This window comes from Podarcis pityusensis (genome assembly GCF_964106645.2).
Source record: "Podarcis pityusensis genome assembly, chromosome: 2".
Lineage (NCBI taxonomy): Eukaryota > Metazoa > Chordata > Lepidosauria > Squamata > Lacertidae > Podarcis > Podarcis pityusensis.
This window is the reverse complement of record NC_138029.1, coordinates 29,276,613-29,293,922: the sequence shown is the minus strand read 5'-3', so window position 1 is coordinate 29,293,922 and position 17,310 is coordinate 29,276,613. Positions and strand designations below refer to the sequence as shown.

General features: G+C 48.6%; 1 protein-coding gene across 2 annotated transcripts in view; it reads right to left on the bottom strand.

The window, feature by feature from the left end:
• Nucleotides 1-235: 235 nt before the first annotated feature.
• The window catches only part of SLC38A10 (solute carrier family 38 member 10), an 80,960-nt gene continuing 63,885 nt past the window's right edge, over nt 236-17,310 (bottom strand). Inside the window, exons 12-16 of one of the 2 annotated variants that reach the window (XM_080994442.1) lie at nt 11,525-11,692; nt 10,939-11,328; nt 9,702-9,803; nt 4,458-4,637; nt 236-3,898 (exon numbers count right to left, since the gene is read on the bottom strand). In XM_080994442.1, the coding sequence (XP_080850568.1) occupies nt 2,733-3,898; nt 4,458-4,637; nt 9,702-9,803; nt 10,939-11,328; nt 11,525-11,692 (2,006 nt within the window). In that variant the 3' untranslated portion in view covers nt 236-2,732. The remainder of the gene's footprint in view (nt 3,899-4,457; nt 4,638-9,701; nt 9,804-10,938; nt 11,329-11,524; nt 11,693-17,310) is intronic. The other variant, XM_080994443.1, reaches the window with a different exon arrangement.

The following is a 17,310-nucleotide window of genomic DNA, read 5'->3' as shown; positions in this document are numbered from 1 at the left end:
ACTTAGTAAGAACTGAACTTCCGATTCCCCAGATTTATGCTAAACACTCTCAAGTTGATGGCTCTTTGGGTGGCATTTGAGTTCAAGAGAATGTAAAAGACTTGAAACCAAGCCAAGATCAACAGGAGAGGAAGGGACACTTCCTTACTGGTGCATATTGGTTGCAGATTAGCAATCACATTCTGTGAAATACGAACAAATGTTAGTTGCATCAAGAACAACAAAAGGCTCCAGGTGAAAATGCTAGCATTGACTTTATTTGTTTGTGCAGCCTGTCCATAATCCACCAGGTGCAGTCCACAGCCTCCTCCCCCAGATTTCACTCTCCACAATTGTAGGGAGATGGCTTTTTTAAAATTCAGTTGCTCTATTGAGCATTGTCACAAGTATCTTTGGTCCTTTAGTTACAGAACAGGCACAGCACATGATCACATCGCTCTTGATCAGAAAAAGCCTGACAAGGACATACAGGGACATCTCCATAACCCTTTAATATTAAAGCAACTTTCCTGGTATTTACAAATAGAACACATGTAGAAAGATCATACAAACATTTAACCCCTTTTTACTTAACAAACGAAACTGAAGTAACAGCAGTCTCAGCTGTGGCTGAACTGTGCTTTGAGCAGCATTACTACTTGAGGTGGTCGCATGTAATGCTAAACCATGGGTATGAGAACAAGCTGCAGTAAGCCTCTGGTGCAAAAAAGATGCAAGGCTGTGATCAGAAGCTTACACTTCTGGTTTAATGTGGGGTAGCCCACATGATAGCTTCCAGATGTTGATAGACTGTAACTCCCAGCGTCTCTGACCATGCTGAGTGGAGCTGATGGGAGTTGCAGTCCAAAATATATGGAAGACACCACATTAGCCACACCTTAATGTTGCATCTGAATCCCACTCTATGATCAACCTTAACTATATAGTTTGTTTAAGCAAGCCAGTTTCTTACCTGAAGTTGGCTGTTCTAGCAAACCATAGTTAAGATTAAACACGGTTTGTTGTGTTCAGATGATGTAGAAAGTTTTGTTTAAAAGTTTTTTTTTTAAAGCTCACATCACAGGAGGGAAATATATACACTCAAGGCTTGCTTAGGTTTGTTCTCGTAACACTAAACTATGGTTTAGTGATATGTCCAGATCAGCCCAGTGAGTCTTCTGAAGATTAAGGCTATAATGACAATCGTGCTTATGAGAAGGCAAAATGTCCCTCAAAGTAGGTTAAGTGGAACCAGCCACATTTCTCCGTCTCCTTTAATGGAGACACATCAAGCACACTTCACAGGCAAGATACGGCAAAGGCAGGATCTAGCTCTGCCTCACTTGTCAAGACTGTGATGGCATTGCTATTGTCCTAATAGCAATGCCATCACAGGTATTTCTGCAGCCTAAACCCATAACTGTTCCAGATAAACAGACTGATAGGAGAAAAAGGCCAATTTACAGACTCAAGGACCTTGCTTGTTTATAACAAAACATTCCCACAGTGCCAAATTCTATTATTTCTGCAGCATGGAGAATCTTAGATTAGATGGGAAGATACCATCAGCTGTTAGGGGCATCCAAGAGTCAAAAGCTTTCCATTTTCGCCGCATCGTTTGTCAACAGCAAATGCCACAAACCCTACCAGGAGGCCTGAAACCAAGCGGCGCTCTGCTCAAGCGCACGAGCACCTTTCACAAACGCTTGGACTGCTGGACCAGGTAGGGGTAGCTTTAAACAGCGCTGCCTGCACTTGCCAAATGGAGGAAAGAGGTAGACGCAGGCTGGCCCACTGGAATAACGCCGACTTGGAATCTCTTCGTTTTGCTTCCTTTAAATTGCTTCCTCTTGCAGCAGGTGGCTGGCAGAGTTTTCATGCACAGTATGGTTCCATAGTGCACTTGGGATAGGAATGTATTAAAAGCATAAACCTAATATTTGATAGTCGAGCAAGAGGAGGAAATGATGGGCAACCTCTTTATTGCTAACGTGGACCCCTGATGCATCAGAACAGCCGCTTATGAGCTTGTTTAAGGATGCCTCTGACACTAACTAGCTTTGCGTTTCTGGACCCATTAAACTGATGGACTGTCTTCTCACTTGAGACACTCATGAAACTTCTCCCCCCCCCCCTTCTTCCCAAAGGCATATCAACCCATTCCCCAAATAACAGAAGAATCCAAAATTAATTTAAAGGCAGGCGGGGGGAACCTGTGGCCCTCGAGGTGGTGCTGGAATACAACCCCCACTATCCCTTTCCACTGCCCGCGATGGGAACTGGAGTCCAACAACATCTGGAGGGTCCCAGGTTCCCCCTCCCCACTGTAAGGGATGCGAGCGGAGAGGCAGATTTGATCGAGATCAAACGGCAAGCATGAAAACGAGTTCCGGTTCCAAACACACAGAAGTTAAAGGAAATAGTTAAAAGGCAACTGAGCGAGAATAAAATGCAAATGCTTCTTTGGAAAGGTGGCAAGCACAAAGCACTCCAAAACTGAGATGCTCTGCAGGTTAGCCACCAGCAGAAATGAGGAGAAGGGACAAGCTGTTGCAGTACTGAAGTATGAAAGTGGCTGGGCAGCGATGCAATTTCTTCTTCCCTCAAGACTGCGCCAGTCAAATTTGTCCGGTTCAGATAGAGCTAGCTGATTGAGGCTGCCGACAGTTGCATCTCCAACTGCAGGCAGCTCAGTAACAAGGCATCCCAAAATGGCCCGACGTTTGGTCTCAGTCATGCAAAGCCTTCCTCTCTCACCCCTCCTCCTCCTCCTCTGCCACAGTTATCTGTTTAATCTGCCGACTATGAAGTGCTTGCTGGGCACCTTCTGCTGCCTGGTTCAAGTGAGTCTCCAGCGCACTGCGGAGGTCATTGACTTTCACATCTGGGAGGGGGTTTAGTCCAATTATCACATCCCCCGTCTCGCTCTCTTCTTCCTCAAGGTCCCGCCTCCTACGGCGCAGGTCTAGGTCAGCCTGCAACTTGAGGTCTCTGTTGGGTTTGGCATTTTCATGCTCCCTGGGGGCAAGCCTAGCCTTCTCTGGCTTCACAGCAGGGTCGTGTTCGGACTCCTGTAACTTCTCTGGTTCTTTTCGCTCGCTCTCCAAATCCGGCCCTGGCTCATTGGCACGATGGGGCTGTGGGCTGTGGCCTCCGGCTGCCACCCCCTCTTTACTACCGCCCCCCTGGCCTTGCAGTTTACCAATGTGGTCCAAAGGTAACGCTTGCTTCTCTCCAACTTTCTCGACCTTCACGACTCCTGGGACCTCCAGGTTCTCGTGCATGTTCTCAGAGACTTTTGGTTTATGCGCAGGATCTGCTTGCTGTTCTTGATGACGGGGCGCCTCTTTGTTCGTCTCCCTGGCAAGCGGCTCTCTCTCGGAGACTCTTGGAGCAATCTTCTCAGCCGCCACATGAACTTTGGCTGCATCAGGCATCTCTCTTTGGCCTACAGCTCTTTGCGCAACCTCAACCATTTTCTGGACATTCTTGATCTTTTCCAGGGCATTTTGGAACATTTGAGTATCCTGGCCTTCTTTCAACCCCACAATCTTTAGCTGCTTTTCCTGGTGATGCCCACCAGCCCTGGCTACCTGTGAGTCGCTTCTGACCGGCTCCACTAACTTCCCAGCTTGATTTTCCCCAGCTTGGTGCAGTGAAATCTTCTCAGCCTCATTTGGATGAGCTGCAGGGATTTTAGGTGGAGCTCCAGTAAATTTGCTGTCTGCTTGCTGCTCTCTTGCGGCCTGTTGCCTTCCCTGGCCATTAGAATCTTGGGGGTGGTTGTCAAGCCCATGCAGAGGACGATCCAGTCCATTATTTGGTATAACCTTTCCAACGTCTTCAAATTTATCTTCAAGACCATCCTCTCTCTCCTTACTTTTGAGGATAGGCAGGTCAGGTTCTTGGTGTATTTCTGCTGCAGAGAAAAGCAAACAGCTCTTAGTTATTGCATGTTCTAACAAAGGGGAAATCTCCCTACTGACAACAACCGGGGAGTTCACACAACAGCCTCATAAGGAGGTCACACCATTCCCCACCCCAAATTCTCCCTACTGCCGCTCAAGCCTGACTGCCATGGCGACCAGGTTAATTCTGAAACTCATAAACAAGGGCAGCAATGTAGTAAAGCAGAGAGGCTCCTCCTAAGCTTCAGGCTTCCTGCAGCTCCGAACAGCTGCAGAGAAACGTGGATGTCTCCCCAAACCCCAATGTCGCCTTTCCTCCACTTCCATCTATCCTCCTGTGGTTTCCAATTACACACAAGTGAGAATTTTCACGCCAGGAAAAAGCTTCTGCTATGCTGGCTTCCAGAATGGCTTTGTATTGCTAGATGAAGAGGAGGGAAGTGGAGAAGAAGCATTCCTAGGGCAAAGCTGAAGAAATGGGCTCCGTTCATGGTCCACTGATACCACCCTTCTCAGAGTGGCTCCCTAACCCCTATTAATTCATTTATTATTATTAGTATTATTATTTACCTTGCTTTGGCTTTTCCTCTCCTTCCTCCTCTTGCCTCTGCTGGTGGATCTCCTTGTGCTGCTCCTCAATCACGGCTAGCAACTTTGCTTGCTGATCCAAGAGCTGCTTCTGCTGAACCTGCTGTTCCTTAATCACTTCTAACAAGGCGGCATGGTCCAGTCCCTTCTCCTTCCCAGCTTCTAGAAAGAGAGAGGGGAGGGGGGGAAATGGGGCTGGAATGAATGCACCCCAATGGTCTACCATACACAGGAATTCGGAAAGAGTAGTAGTGGGCATGCTACTGTCTCCACAAAACACTTGCATAGCCTTGCACTTATCAGATCTTGAGGTCATAGCTCACTTTGGTACCTATGGCCACGAGAAACCCAATTCCCCAAGCACCTTCTGGAAATAAATTATCATTCTGGGGTCGTTTTCTCTTGCCATGTCTTCTTTTGCCTGTACACTGAACACCGACATTGCATTTCAAAGTAGGGAGGGGCGGCTCTTTCCAAAGGGAAGTCGAGTTTGGATCAAAGCAAAATGGAAAACCAAGGCAGGCAGAGGGAACAAACTGCATGACATTCAAAAGGAAGCGGTACTTCAAGTGAGGGAGTTTCAGGCGCGTTGAGATTAAATGGTTTGGGAGCTGTGAAGGAACCGATGAAATCTCAAGAGAGATTCCAGGACGAGGTGCCCGGTCAAAAGCAAGCCACGGACAGTGTGAAGACTCGAGTACTTGCAAGAAGGTCAAGCTTAAAAACGCACAGTGCTTTTTCACAAGCGCCTTCAACGTACACTCTATGTATAAATTCAAATCCTGGAGGTTTAGGGTTAAAAGTTGCAATTTATTTTGATCCATACCTGCAACTAGCTTTTTAATCTTGGCTGTTTCAGTCCCATTGTGAAGCAGAAGGGAAAAAGACATTATGAAACTATGGCTTTTTTATTTTTTGTAGAACAAAGAAAGAAAACAAGTAATCAAATGTATAGACATGTACTGCAAGGAGATTTTTATGGAATATACAGGTCTTTTTATTTCAGGATGATCTTAACTCAAGCCAGCTTTCAGACAGAGGACTAGGAGACACCCTATAGTGGGTCACATGGTGACTCAGGCAGCCTATTCTCCACAGTGTAAGCAGACAAGCCATTCTCAGGTAGTCGGTCTGTTTTCTCCTACCCCAACCTTAAATATTGGCTGCCTGAGCAGACACACCCAGCAGATAAGATACTGAGATCATTTCCCTTCTTCTTTTTTTGTCCTTCTCTGATCAATAATTTTATTTATTTGTGTTTCTGATATAATTCCATGTCAACAAAATGTAGACAAAAATACAGTCATACCTTGGATCCCAAACGTCCTGAAACTCAGGGGTTTTGGCTCTCAAACGCCGCAAACCCGGAAGTGATTGTTCCGGTTTGGAAACGTTCTTTTGGAACCTGAACGTCTGACTGGGCTTCTGATTGGCTGCAGGAGTTGCCTGCAGCCAATCAGAAGCTGTGATTTGGTTTCCGAGCATTTTGGAAGTTGAACGGACTTGCGGAACGGATTCTGTTCGACTTCCAAGGCACGACTCTAATACAATAAGAAAAGAATCTCTAAAATAAAAAAAGACGTTGCAATTTAAGATTATCAGGAATAGACCAAAATAACCCCAAACCCATAAAACATTACCGTATTTTTCGCCCTATAGGACGCGCTTTTTCCCCTCCAAAAATGAAGGGGAAATGTGTGTGCGTCCTATGGGGCGAATGCAGGCTTTCGCTGAAGCCTGGAGAGCGAGAGGGGTCAGTGCGCACCGACCCCTCTCGCTCTCCAGGCTTCAGGAGAGCCCCACCGCCAGCCCCACAAGCTCGGGGGATAGCGGGGAGGCGGAACGCCGCCATTCCGCTGTCTCCCAACGTGGTTTGGAGGCTGGCGGTGGGGAGAAGCAGCTTTGGCATCGCTCTGGGACCCGTTCTGGGGGCTGGGGTCGGGGGAAGCTCGGGCTTCCCCCTCCCCCAGCCTCGCATGCTCCCAGAGCGGGCTTCGCGCAGCTCTCCGCAAGCTGTGGGAGCCCGGCACAACTTCGCGCTGGCCTCCAACGGCTTGCGGAAAGCTGCCTGTTCTGTGGGCTGGGCTGGGGGAAGCTCGGACTTCCCCCGCCCCAGCCCCGTGCCTGGGGGGGGAAATAATTCCCCCCCTTTATTCCCCCCCCCCCCCAAATCTAGGTGCGTCCTATGGGCCGGTGCGTCCTATAGGGCGAAAAATACGGTACTTAACCAACTTCCTATCCATGGTTCCTTTCATCTCCTCTTCTTCCCGCGTTTCCTTGGTTCACTCCATTTATCATAACTACTTTTATAAACTTTAGTTATTTCTTTGTTATTTATAAGTTATTTCTTATTATCTTACCATCCTGCTATGTAGATTGTTTGTTTAGAATACTTTTTCATATATTCAATAAACAATATTCCGTCCTCCTTATATCTTTTGTCATTTTGATTTCTTATTCTAGTGGTCATTCTTGCAAGCTCTGCCTATTCTAACAGTTTAATGTGCCATTCTTCGTTTGTTGGTACCTTGTCTGTTTTCCATTTTTGGGCTAGTAGCACATGGGTGGCTGTTTTCACATACAGGAACATATTTCTCTCCTTTTTTTTGTGACTTCTGTTGTTATTAACCCCAGCAACAATGCTTCTGGGTTTTTAGGAAAGGATTTAAAAAACTTTTTTTTTAGTTCATTATAGATCATTTCCCAGTACCTTTTAATTATGCTACACAACCACCACATGTGATAGAAGGTTCCCTCTTCTGTCTTACATTTCCAACAATTACCCTTTATTGATTTTGACATTTTTGCTAGTCTATTTCATGTCAAATACCACCTATGCTGCAACTTCATAAAATTCTCTCTTAATGTGTAGCATGCTGTAAACCTTACATTTACTTTCCACAGTAATATTTACTTATATTTATATTTACTTTTGAGAGGGGGAAAGTGGGTTGCTTTTTGAGAAGACGAATGACACTGGGGGAAGGTGATCTGCACGCAACCAGAAGTGAGCATCCCCAACTTTTCAAAAGCACTTGACAAAACTGGTGTTTGGAAATACGTGCATTTGCTCCCCTCCATATGCACAGATTCATGAAAGTATGCCGTGGTTTAAAATTCAAAACGAGCGATGCCGGGAGGTTCCACTTGGTCAGGAATTCACAGGCATGCTCAATTCCTTGTGCCCATGGGTATGTAGAGAATATTTGGCACTCCTCTTTGAGAAGGCACTCTACACATGTTTAAATGCAATCTTTTTTTATGTGCTGTACAAAGTCTAACATGGGGAGGGAGTTTAAAAACTGTGACACCCTCATCTCAAAAGCACACCGGCCTTGCCCAGGAATCTCTCTTATTCAGGCTCGGCGATTACGAAAGATACTTCTAAGTTTCTACATAGCGTGATCACTATTGTCACGTAGGAATTCATGTAAGAGAACACGCCTTTTTACTGTTAACTCCCTATAGCTTTTACCCATCTTTCCCGTTACATATTTGCTAATGAGACACCTGCCAGCTTACCTTTCCCTACATGGGGGTCACACTGACCATATGGCCCCTTGTATTACCTTATTTAGAACACTCAGTTCGTAGCTTACTCTCAGGGCTCTTGCTACTTCCTAATTAAGGTTGCTAGCTATGCTGTTTGAGCAGGAATGCCACCGATTCTAGAAGAGCGCTCTGTGGCTCACCACCAATGTCCCCTTTGCTGAGAACAGTCCCAGTTCCCACATCACAGGCCCAAAACGTCTCCACTGTGAAAGCAAACCTATCCCTGTGCACCACTAATCCACAGACCTGCCAGCAGTGTATGGAAGTCTAGAACATGACATGGAACATAGGAAGCAACCTTACACTGAGCCGGACTGCTGGTTCATCTAGTTCACTACTGCCCACACTGACGGGCAGCAGTTGTGCAGGGTTTCGGCAGGGATCTCTCTAAGTTCTACCTGCAGATGCTGGGAACCGAACCCGGGGTTTTCTGCATGCAAAACAGATGCTTTGCCACTGAGCTGCGGTCCTGCAAGATGGGATTGGGTGCAAAGCTAATTGCCCCAGAGAGTTACACTGAAATGGGAGAGTCAAGTGCTTTGGACTGATAAAGGGACACAATCTTTTCCATGCGATTGCCGGGAGCTGCTCTGCCCAGAATCTCCTTATTTGTCAGAGGCATCCGTACACGAGAGGACTGGCAGAGCACATCTAATTCTAGGAAGCCCCCATTTTTCTGTCGTATCAGATTTCCACAGTAACAGCTTAAAAGCTCGGACCGGAGGACTTCCAGCAAGGACCTGCTCTGAGGTTATGCTTCACTCACCAGATCAGCAGAGCCCGAGGCTGTGTGTTTTGACTAAGAAAGAGCTCCTGTGTCCAAGAGCAATCTCTGTGTCAGTGGCCTTTAAAAGCATTGCGAGGGAAAGGGAGGGGAGAAACCAGCAGAAAGGAGAAAATCTCCTGTATCCAAGGAATATCTTCCCCCTTGCTTACAGAGAAACAAAAGAGCGAAAGAAAGTCCACTTGTTTCAGGCCATCAGAAGACTGCCAACTATCAGCAAAGGAAGACCTGGCTCCATCATGGGCTGAGTAAGGTCCAGCAGCTCAGCCTCGCTTGCTCTAGGGATCCCCAGTGGTTCTGCTGCCTGGTGATAACCAGGGAAGAGCAAGAATGAAGGTGGCTAATAGTGCCTGAATAAACCTGGGCACCATGTGACTATTATATACAAACTTTCTTGGGACTGGACTGTGCAAATCTTTCGTGAGCTGCTCTGGGAGTCTCTCGGGGCTATAAAGCAGGATAACAGCATGATAAATCAATCCAGGTGCAGACTGCTTGGAGCAAGGGAACGGACATTTTTTTTCCAGGGGAGCTGTTCCCCTTTCAGAGCAACCTTGAATAGAGAGAGGAGTGTGCTCTCCATTACAAGCAGGGGCGGCTATTTTCTCCTGGAAGCGCTATCGCTTTCACAGTTGGCTTACGGCACCGATGGGATTGTGGTGCCCAGGTGGCTGCAGCCTCAGATTACAAACTCCCAAGATTACGCCAAGGCAAGATGACCTGGCCTTGCAAACCTAGCCTTGATTGGGTTGTTCCTTTCTTTCACGGAAACTACGAGCTGAGCGCGCGCGCGCACACACACACACACACACACACACCCAGGGCTGCCGGGGAGGCAGATGGGAGCCCCAGAGTGTGCATCTGGTGGGCAGAGCAAGGACAGCGCTTACCCTCCAGCTTGCTGTCTGCATTCTCCTCCGCATTACGAATCTCCCTCTGCTCCGCTTGGGCTGGCTCCGGCCTCTCTGGAGCAGGCAGCTCCCTTTTTTCACCTGCATACCAGGGACAGACAGACAGACACTCCTTGATGGGGAAAGGAAAGCGACAGATGTTCTCTGCCTCTCCACCCCCGCCTCCCCTCCCCATTCTGCACGCCGCTTTTATCCAACTTGATGACTGCAGAAAAAGTCATAAAAATATTTAACAGCGCTAGAGCCTGCTGGCAGCAAAACCAGGGCTAACTGCCCGAGCCCATTGAAATGCAAACCCTAACCCTACAGAGCTTCGCAGTGGGCACTTAGCAATGTGGCACCTGTCGAGCTCTTCTAGCCCTGGGTCCCTGGTGAGCAGCACAGCACAGCACCTGATGCTTTTGCAAGTGAGCAAGCTACTGCGAAGTAGATAATGCAGGATCTGACAGTGCCAGGCAATTCGTTGCACGCACCCCAGCAATGACTAAAAGAGGCGAACCGATCCAGCCACACTTACAATGCAGGCAGTGGCTGAGCAGGGGGCCTGAGAACTCTTCATTGGAAAATTCCCTTATATAAAGACTCATTAAAAGCGAGGTACAGTGGACACTTGGGTTGCAAACATGATCCGTGCGGGATTCACGTTCGCAACCCACAGCGGCGTGTCTGCACATGTGCAGGTTGCGATTCGGTGCTTCTGCGCATGCGCAAAGCGCGATTTAGCGCTTCTGCACATGCGTGACTGCCGAAACCCGGAGGTAACCCATTCCGGTACTTCCAGGTTTCGGCAGTCCATAATCCAAAAAAATGCAACCTGAAGCGTCTGTAACCCGAGGTATGACTGTACAAAGGAAGCAAACCCTTTTTATTTCAATCGAGATGGCAGAAACTGTGTTGTCTTGCTGTAGGATGTGGATCTTTATCTTTTCCTTTTTTTGGCATGCCAGTGCAAATTTGGCTCTGGGGATGGGCAGGCAGAGGTCATGTGGCGAGAGGGGTTAGCTATGGATAAGCACCGGGAAAGGGAAAGCAAGTGATTTATTGAGCCTTTGGAAGCTCCGGCTGTGTGCAACTCAGCGGTGCCCTCTTCCAGAATTCTGCGACAACAGCCAAGCGCTGCACTGATTTGCGGTTTAACTGCAGAAATGCAAAATATCTCAGGGTCCCAAGGGATAAAAACGAACTCCCTGGGAAGATGCAGGGGGAAGGAACCTACCTGTCTCAACCTCCTTCTCAGGTTGCATCTTTTCCTTCAAGTGTTCAGCTTCCTGCAGGCGGGAGCCATCCCTCTCGCCATGCTTGTCCAGCTGGATGTCTTTGTAAGGGGGGCGTTCATCCTCGTGTGCAGGAGGCTTGGGTTCTTTCCCTGGGTGGTCCTCCACCTTTTTCTGGCCACCTTCTCCCTTTGCCTGTTCAGGAACGGGCTTCAGCTGTGCCTCTTCCTGCTCCTTCCCCAACACAGCATTCCCCTCCGCCAGGTCGTTCTTCTTGGCTGGCGGCTGCTTGTCTTCAGGCTCCTCGTGGTCCTGGCCCTCATCCACCAAGACCTGGTCATGTGGCACCGGGGGCTCGTGGCGGTGGGCTTCTCCTACAGGCTGTGCAATGCCTGTGGGGAGAGAAGGAAGGTGGGTCAGCCAGCAAAGAGCAGAGGATGCACTGCAAAGGAAGGTGTCACTCCCTGCTATCTCATCTACCTGGCTGAAGACGAAATTAAACTAGAATTAGGAACTACAGGAAGAGCTGTGGAATTGGCTAAGTTCACAGACAGTCTCTCACTTTCCCCAGCTCCAATTCTAAATTACCTTGGTCAGGCCGGTCCAGCTGCACCTCCTCTTTCGGCTTCTCCTTCTCGCCTCTCTTCGGCACATCCATGGGATCCAAGATCTGTGCCTTTTCCAGCTCTTCATTCCCATTCTGCAATTTGGGTTTGTCGTGGCCGTCGGCTGCTTCTTCAATGGCTGGTTTCTGGTCTGAAAAGGGCGGAGATGGTTAAGCGAGCAAGGAAGGCCAAGATTCTTGCACTGCTGAGCTGGCTTAGGCCAAACTGCGCATTGCACAGGAGATCTGCAACTGGATCTCCTCTTGCTTTCTGCTCTTAATTAAATGCAGCTGTGCAGGAGAGGTATTGAGAATTTGATTGGAGCAGCAATGCGGTTTGACCCTTTTCTCTTGCACCCCTGATCTAAATTCCACTCTACTGCTATTTGACCTAGGGTAGGTGGGGGAGGACTACAAGTCAAACAGAAACTAGAGGAAGCAAATTTGGGGGAATTGCATCGGAGCTCCCCACACTTCCCTTGTGCCTTTTCAGTTGTTTAACAGCTCCCCCACCCACCCACATGCTGCATTTCATTGAACAAGTAAACATTGGGCGATCTGGTCACGGATTTCCTCCATTCACCTAAGTCCCCCCCCCCCCCCGTGCTGCATGCAGGGAGTAAAGGGACCCCTGACCATTAGGTCCAGTCATGGCCGATTCTGGGGCTGCGGCGCTCATCTCGCTTTATTGGCCGAGGGAGCCGGCGTACAGCTTCCGGGTTATGTGGCCAGCATGACTAAGCCGCTTCTGGCGAATCAGAGCAGCGCACGGAAACGCCGTTTACCTTCCCACCGGAGCGGTACCTATTTATCTACTTGTACTTTGACATGCTTTTGAACTGATAGGTGTGCAGGAACAGGGACTGAGAAACGGGAGCTCACCCCGTCATGGGGATTCGAACCGCCAACCTTCTGATCGGCAAGCCCTAGGCTCTGTGGTTTAACCCACAGCGCTGCACTTACTAAGAACAAATGAGATGCTGCTGCTGCTGGAGCCACTAGATGGCAGCATTGCTCTTGCTCATTTGCATTCTGTGCATGTCAAGCAGCAGGACAGGCACAGTGAAGAAGCCAGGCATGGCCAAGGGAACTCACCTGCTGGGGTTAGCAACCAGGAGGAAACATAACAGGGGATTGGCTTACACGGCCTCCACAATAAAAAGGGCAGAGGAAGAAAACAGTCACAGCAGGCGAGGAAGATATAACAAGCACACACAAAAAAGGAATCCCCAGATGGGAGAGGACCAAGAAAGCTTGAAAAGCTGCCAGAAAGAAACACAAGCGGCAGTTTGGGGGCCTGTTAATTCACTGCATCCTCCTGTAGGAATCGCCAGCAGATCCCTCTCTGCTTGCAAAGATCATTGCACAAAACAAACAGCATGGCTAGAAAGTGGGGAACAGGGGGAGCACACAGCAGGCTCCAGTCTTTCCCAATAATACCTCGGTTTAAAGCCTGCAATTACCCTAGATTACCACTCTGCAGGGAGGCAGCCTGCAGCAAACAAGAGAGAGAGAGACTCCTGCCCTGGTTTAAAAAAAGCCAAACCTCTGCAGGCCGAACCCTTGGCTCCCTACCTCAAGAGATGCACATGAGGGGGGCATACCCATCTCACTCACGGCTGCTTTTCGGTCAAATGGTAAGTACCACCAACCACCACCCCTTGCCAGGAAAGCAACAAACCAGCCTTTCCCAGCCTGCTGCCTTCCAGCTGTGCTTGCCGGGCCTCGTGGAATCAGTCTAAAACATCTGGAGGGCACCAGGTCGGGGAAGTTGCCATAAGACGTTGCATTTTCCTACCCAGTCACCAGGGGCCCAGAGGATGCAGTTCTGCAAGCAGAGCAGAGCATGCCCTGACTGTTCCCTCGCTCCTGGCAGCAGCTGAAATCGCGCCAAGCATTTCCTGCACGGTTAAGTCTGAAATAGACATTTTCACACTTACACTCTCCACCCTGTGCCATTTTCACTCTCGCCTCCACCTGGGAATTAAAACTCTGCTTACACCTACGCTTCCAAGCGGGGGCAGAGGACTTCCAGCAGGTATACAGAGGTAGTTTTGAGAGGCTGGGAGCAGCGAGCGTCCAATTTGCTCCGGGTGAAGTCTCCAGAGGGGCGCCATTGAGACTCCCAGCCTGTGTATGCGTGCAAATGACTGTGGGGTGTGTGCCAAACTAGGTTTTGGACCCAGGTGAACTAAAACCTAGCTTTGCCCTGTGCAACGTAAGTAACCAATAAGAGCCCTGCCAGATCAGCTGAAATGCCCATCTCATTCCATGTCCTGTTCTCACACGGTCTAACCAGAAGCTTCTGAGATGCCCCCAAGCAGGATCTGAGTGCAACAGCACTCCCTGCACCTAAGATTCCCGGTGAACAGTATTTGGAGGCTTACTGCCTCCAGCAGCATTATCCTCCATGAAAGGAGGTCCTCTGTGGGTCCTCCTCTCTGAGTGGGCTCACCTCTTTGCTTCTGCCCAATTAAATCACACCGCTGCCCAAAGGGAGAATGCAAGGCAAGCAGAGGATGCTGATGCTCCTTCTTGTATCACTACTTGCACGCTCAGAGGTAGCAGGTGAACAGGAAGTGAGAACAAGGAGCAGCTGGGTCAGGAGGTTCTGGGGGTCACTGTGGCTGCAGCAGTGTGCAGCCTTGGCAGATGCCCAACAATGGCAACCTAGCACTAGCCCTGCTTTCCAGGGGAAATCTTTCTCCCCTCACCCAGCAAGGAAATAGAGAAGATGCATGTGTGCATAGTTGAATAAGTGTGTTTATTTCTGTGGTGTGAGCATGCAGGGAGTTAGGGCTATGTACACGCTGCATTAAAAATAAAGACCCTTATAAACACACAAAGTAAATCAACGTGCATACATTTGTTTATTTTGCATGATTTATTCTGCTTGTGCTATTCAGGAGCGGAAATACAGATTTAAACAAGGCAACGACGTCTCACCACCCCCTGGAAATACTGCTTAGCCGTCTCCCCTCAGCATTTGCAATTTCACCCAGACACAATGATCCTAACTTTTCTTCACAGTCTAGTCTCCACAATCTTAGCAACTAGAAACCTGTAATATAGGAGAAATGGAAAAGCTAAGAATAGCACGGATGCTGAATTCTTTAGGTAAAGGTAAAGGGATCCCTGAAAAGTTAAGTCCAGTGACGGACGACTCTGGGGTTGCTGTGCTCATCTTGCTTTATTGGCCGAGGGAGCCGACGTTTGTCTGCAGACAGCTTCCGGGTCATATGGCCAGCATGACTAAGTCACTTCTGGTGAAACCAGAGCAGCGCATGGAAACGCCGTTTACCTTCCTGCCGGAGTGGTACCTATTTATCTACTTGCACTTTGACATGCTTTTGAACTGCTAGGTTGGCAGGAGCAGGGACCGAGCAACGGGAGCTCACCCCATCGTGGGGATTTGAACCGCCGACCTTCTGATCGGCAAGCCCTAGGCTCTGTTGTTTAGACCACAGCACCACCCAATACCAAATTCTGCACAAAGATAGTGGGATATCCGAACACACATAGTTCATCACATCTAGGCCAAATTCTTACCCTGTGTCTGGATGTGCCACTTCAAATTGCAGGTGGGGATTTACAGAAACTTTAAGCATCTGCCCACATAGCTAGCATGACAAGGATGAGGGGTTTGGCCTAGCGTTCTCCCAGAAATGTTGCTCTTTTATGTGTAGGAGTCTTCTTTCTCAAGGGGAACCATTTCACTATTTGAGCTCCCACCTGCCATCTGAAGTGGTACGGCTCAGTTTTACCACCTCTGTGAGAAGGAGGGCTCTAGGCAACAGAATGCAACGGCTGAAAACCGCTGCAAGCCAGGTAAGAAGGGGCAAAAACTGGCACAAAACACCCACAGAGAGCTTGGGGAAAAGCCCCCAAGGTGCACACGAAAGCAAGTCGGGGAATAATTTTGCAAAGAAGCACAGTCACGTGAAACCAACTGCTGCTTGGCTCAGAGGGTCGGGCTACTGGTATTGCTTCCTCCTCTGCTCCGCAGTCTGGAATTGTGTCCCAGAGGCAACGTGTCCCAGAGGCAAATGTCTCTGAGAAAGAAGAGAGCAGGGCCCCTGGCACAGTGAGAACGTTCAAAGTGAAGAGAAACTGTTGGGGGTGGAACTACACAACCAATACCGGCATTGGAACACAGGAAGGAACCTTATACCAGGCATAGGCAGACTCGGCCCTCCAGATGTTTTGGGACTACAACTCCCATCATCCCTAGCTAACAGGACCAGTGGTCAGGGATGACGGGAATTGTAGTCCCAAAACATCTGGAGGGCGAGTTTGCCTATGCCTGCCTTATACCAAGTCAGACCATTGGGTTCATCTCGCTCAATTCTGTCTACACTGACTGGCAGTGGCTTCTCCAGGATTCAAAGCAGGGATCTCTCCAAGCCATACCTGGAGATTGAACCTGGATCTTCTGATTGGAAGGCAGATGTTCCACCATTGAGCTAGAGCCCTTTCCAGCAGCACAGGATGACCAAACTCTTACTTCAAAGCTTTGCTGCCCTGGCCCCTTTGAGGGGTCAGAGGAACCTGGCAGGTTGGGAAGCTTGATAAAGCCTTGTAGAAGCTGCCAGATATGACAAGGCAGCATTGGGTGGTCTACAGGAACCTAGGCAGAATATGGGCAGCACAGATTTCTCAATTCCCCAGTACTTGTATCCCAACAGGTGGTGGACTCTCCTTCCTTGGGGGTTTTTAAATGGAGGTTGGGTGACCATCTGTTATGGAAGCTTTAGCTGAGATTCCTGCATTGCAGGGGTTTGGGCTAGATTACCCTTGGGATCCCTGCCAACTCTTAAGTTTCTATTGTTTCCCTGTGGTCTTGTGTTTACAGCCGGAAATGGAGCTCACAACATTTTGCGCAGAAATGAAGGCAGAGGACCTGCAAGACTCCGCTCAGCTCCCGTGCTGCTGAAAGCCAACACTTAGCAATCAGAATAAGTTATGCAAATTTCTAACAAGTCGCTGTGTTTTCATATTTTCTCTCTGTTGAACAGTCTATCGGCTTTTGCCCACATAACTTGGATATTTGGGGGTTGGAGGTGTTAAGGAACAGAGGCCTAAAAGGAGGAGCAAATGCAGTATGGATTTAAAAGGAGATGAACGGCCAAGAGGACTGGCACCAGGAGCCATCAAGGAGCATGCATGATACCTAAGTTCTCTGATCTTTGGAAGCCCGATCCTCTAGTGCTGAGGCCCACTAGCCACATGAAACGTCTCCTTTTGTTATCTACATGCGTTTGGAAGCTTGCTGCATTGCTGCTTCCTAACATATGTAAAACAGGGCATGTAATCTTCCCAACACAATGGCGTATGCTCCACCACCCGAAAGGCCCACACAGGAAAAATACTGTGCGTGGACCAGTCCTAAGTCATGGAGACACACTGCCCAATAGGCATTGTTTTGCCATATAGTGGAATTTGCTTTAAACAAAAATTAATGCATTTCATTTTACATAAAGCTAAGCAAACTCCCTGCCTTGTCTGCAGTCCCACAGACTGCAAGGACCTTCTTCTCCCCAGCCCTTAAAAGGGGACGATGATGACTGTGATTATGAATAACTTTGGAGAAACCTTGCTGTGCAGCTGCAAGGCCAGAGGTTTGGACAGAAGTTTGCTAGTTACATTCCGCACCAGTAAACACACCCAAAGCATTAATAAAGTAACACCACTAAGACTCCCACCTTATCAGAGGGGGAATAGAAAACTAAAAAGAAACAGAGAATGTTCTCTATATTTCCTGCATTTCACG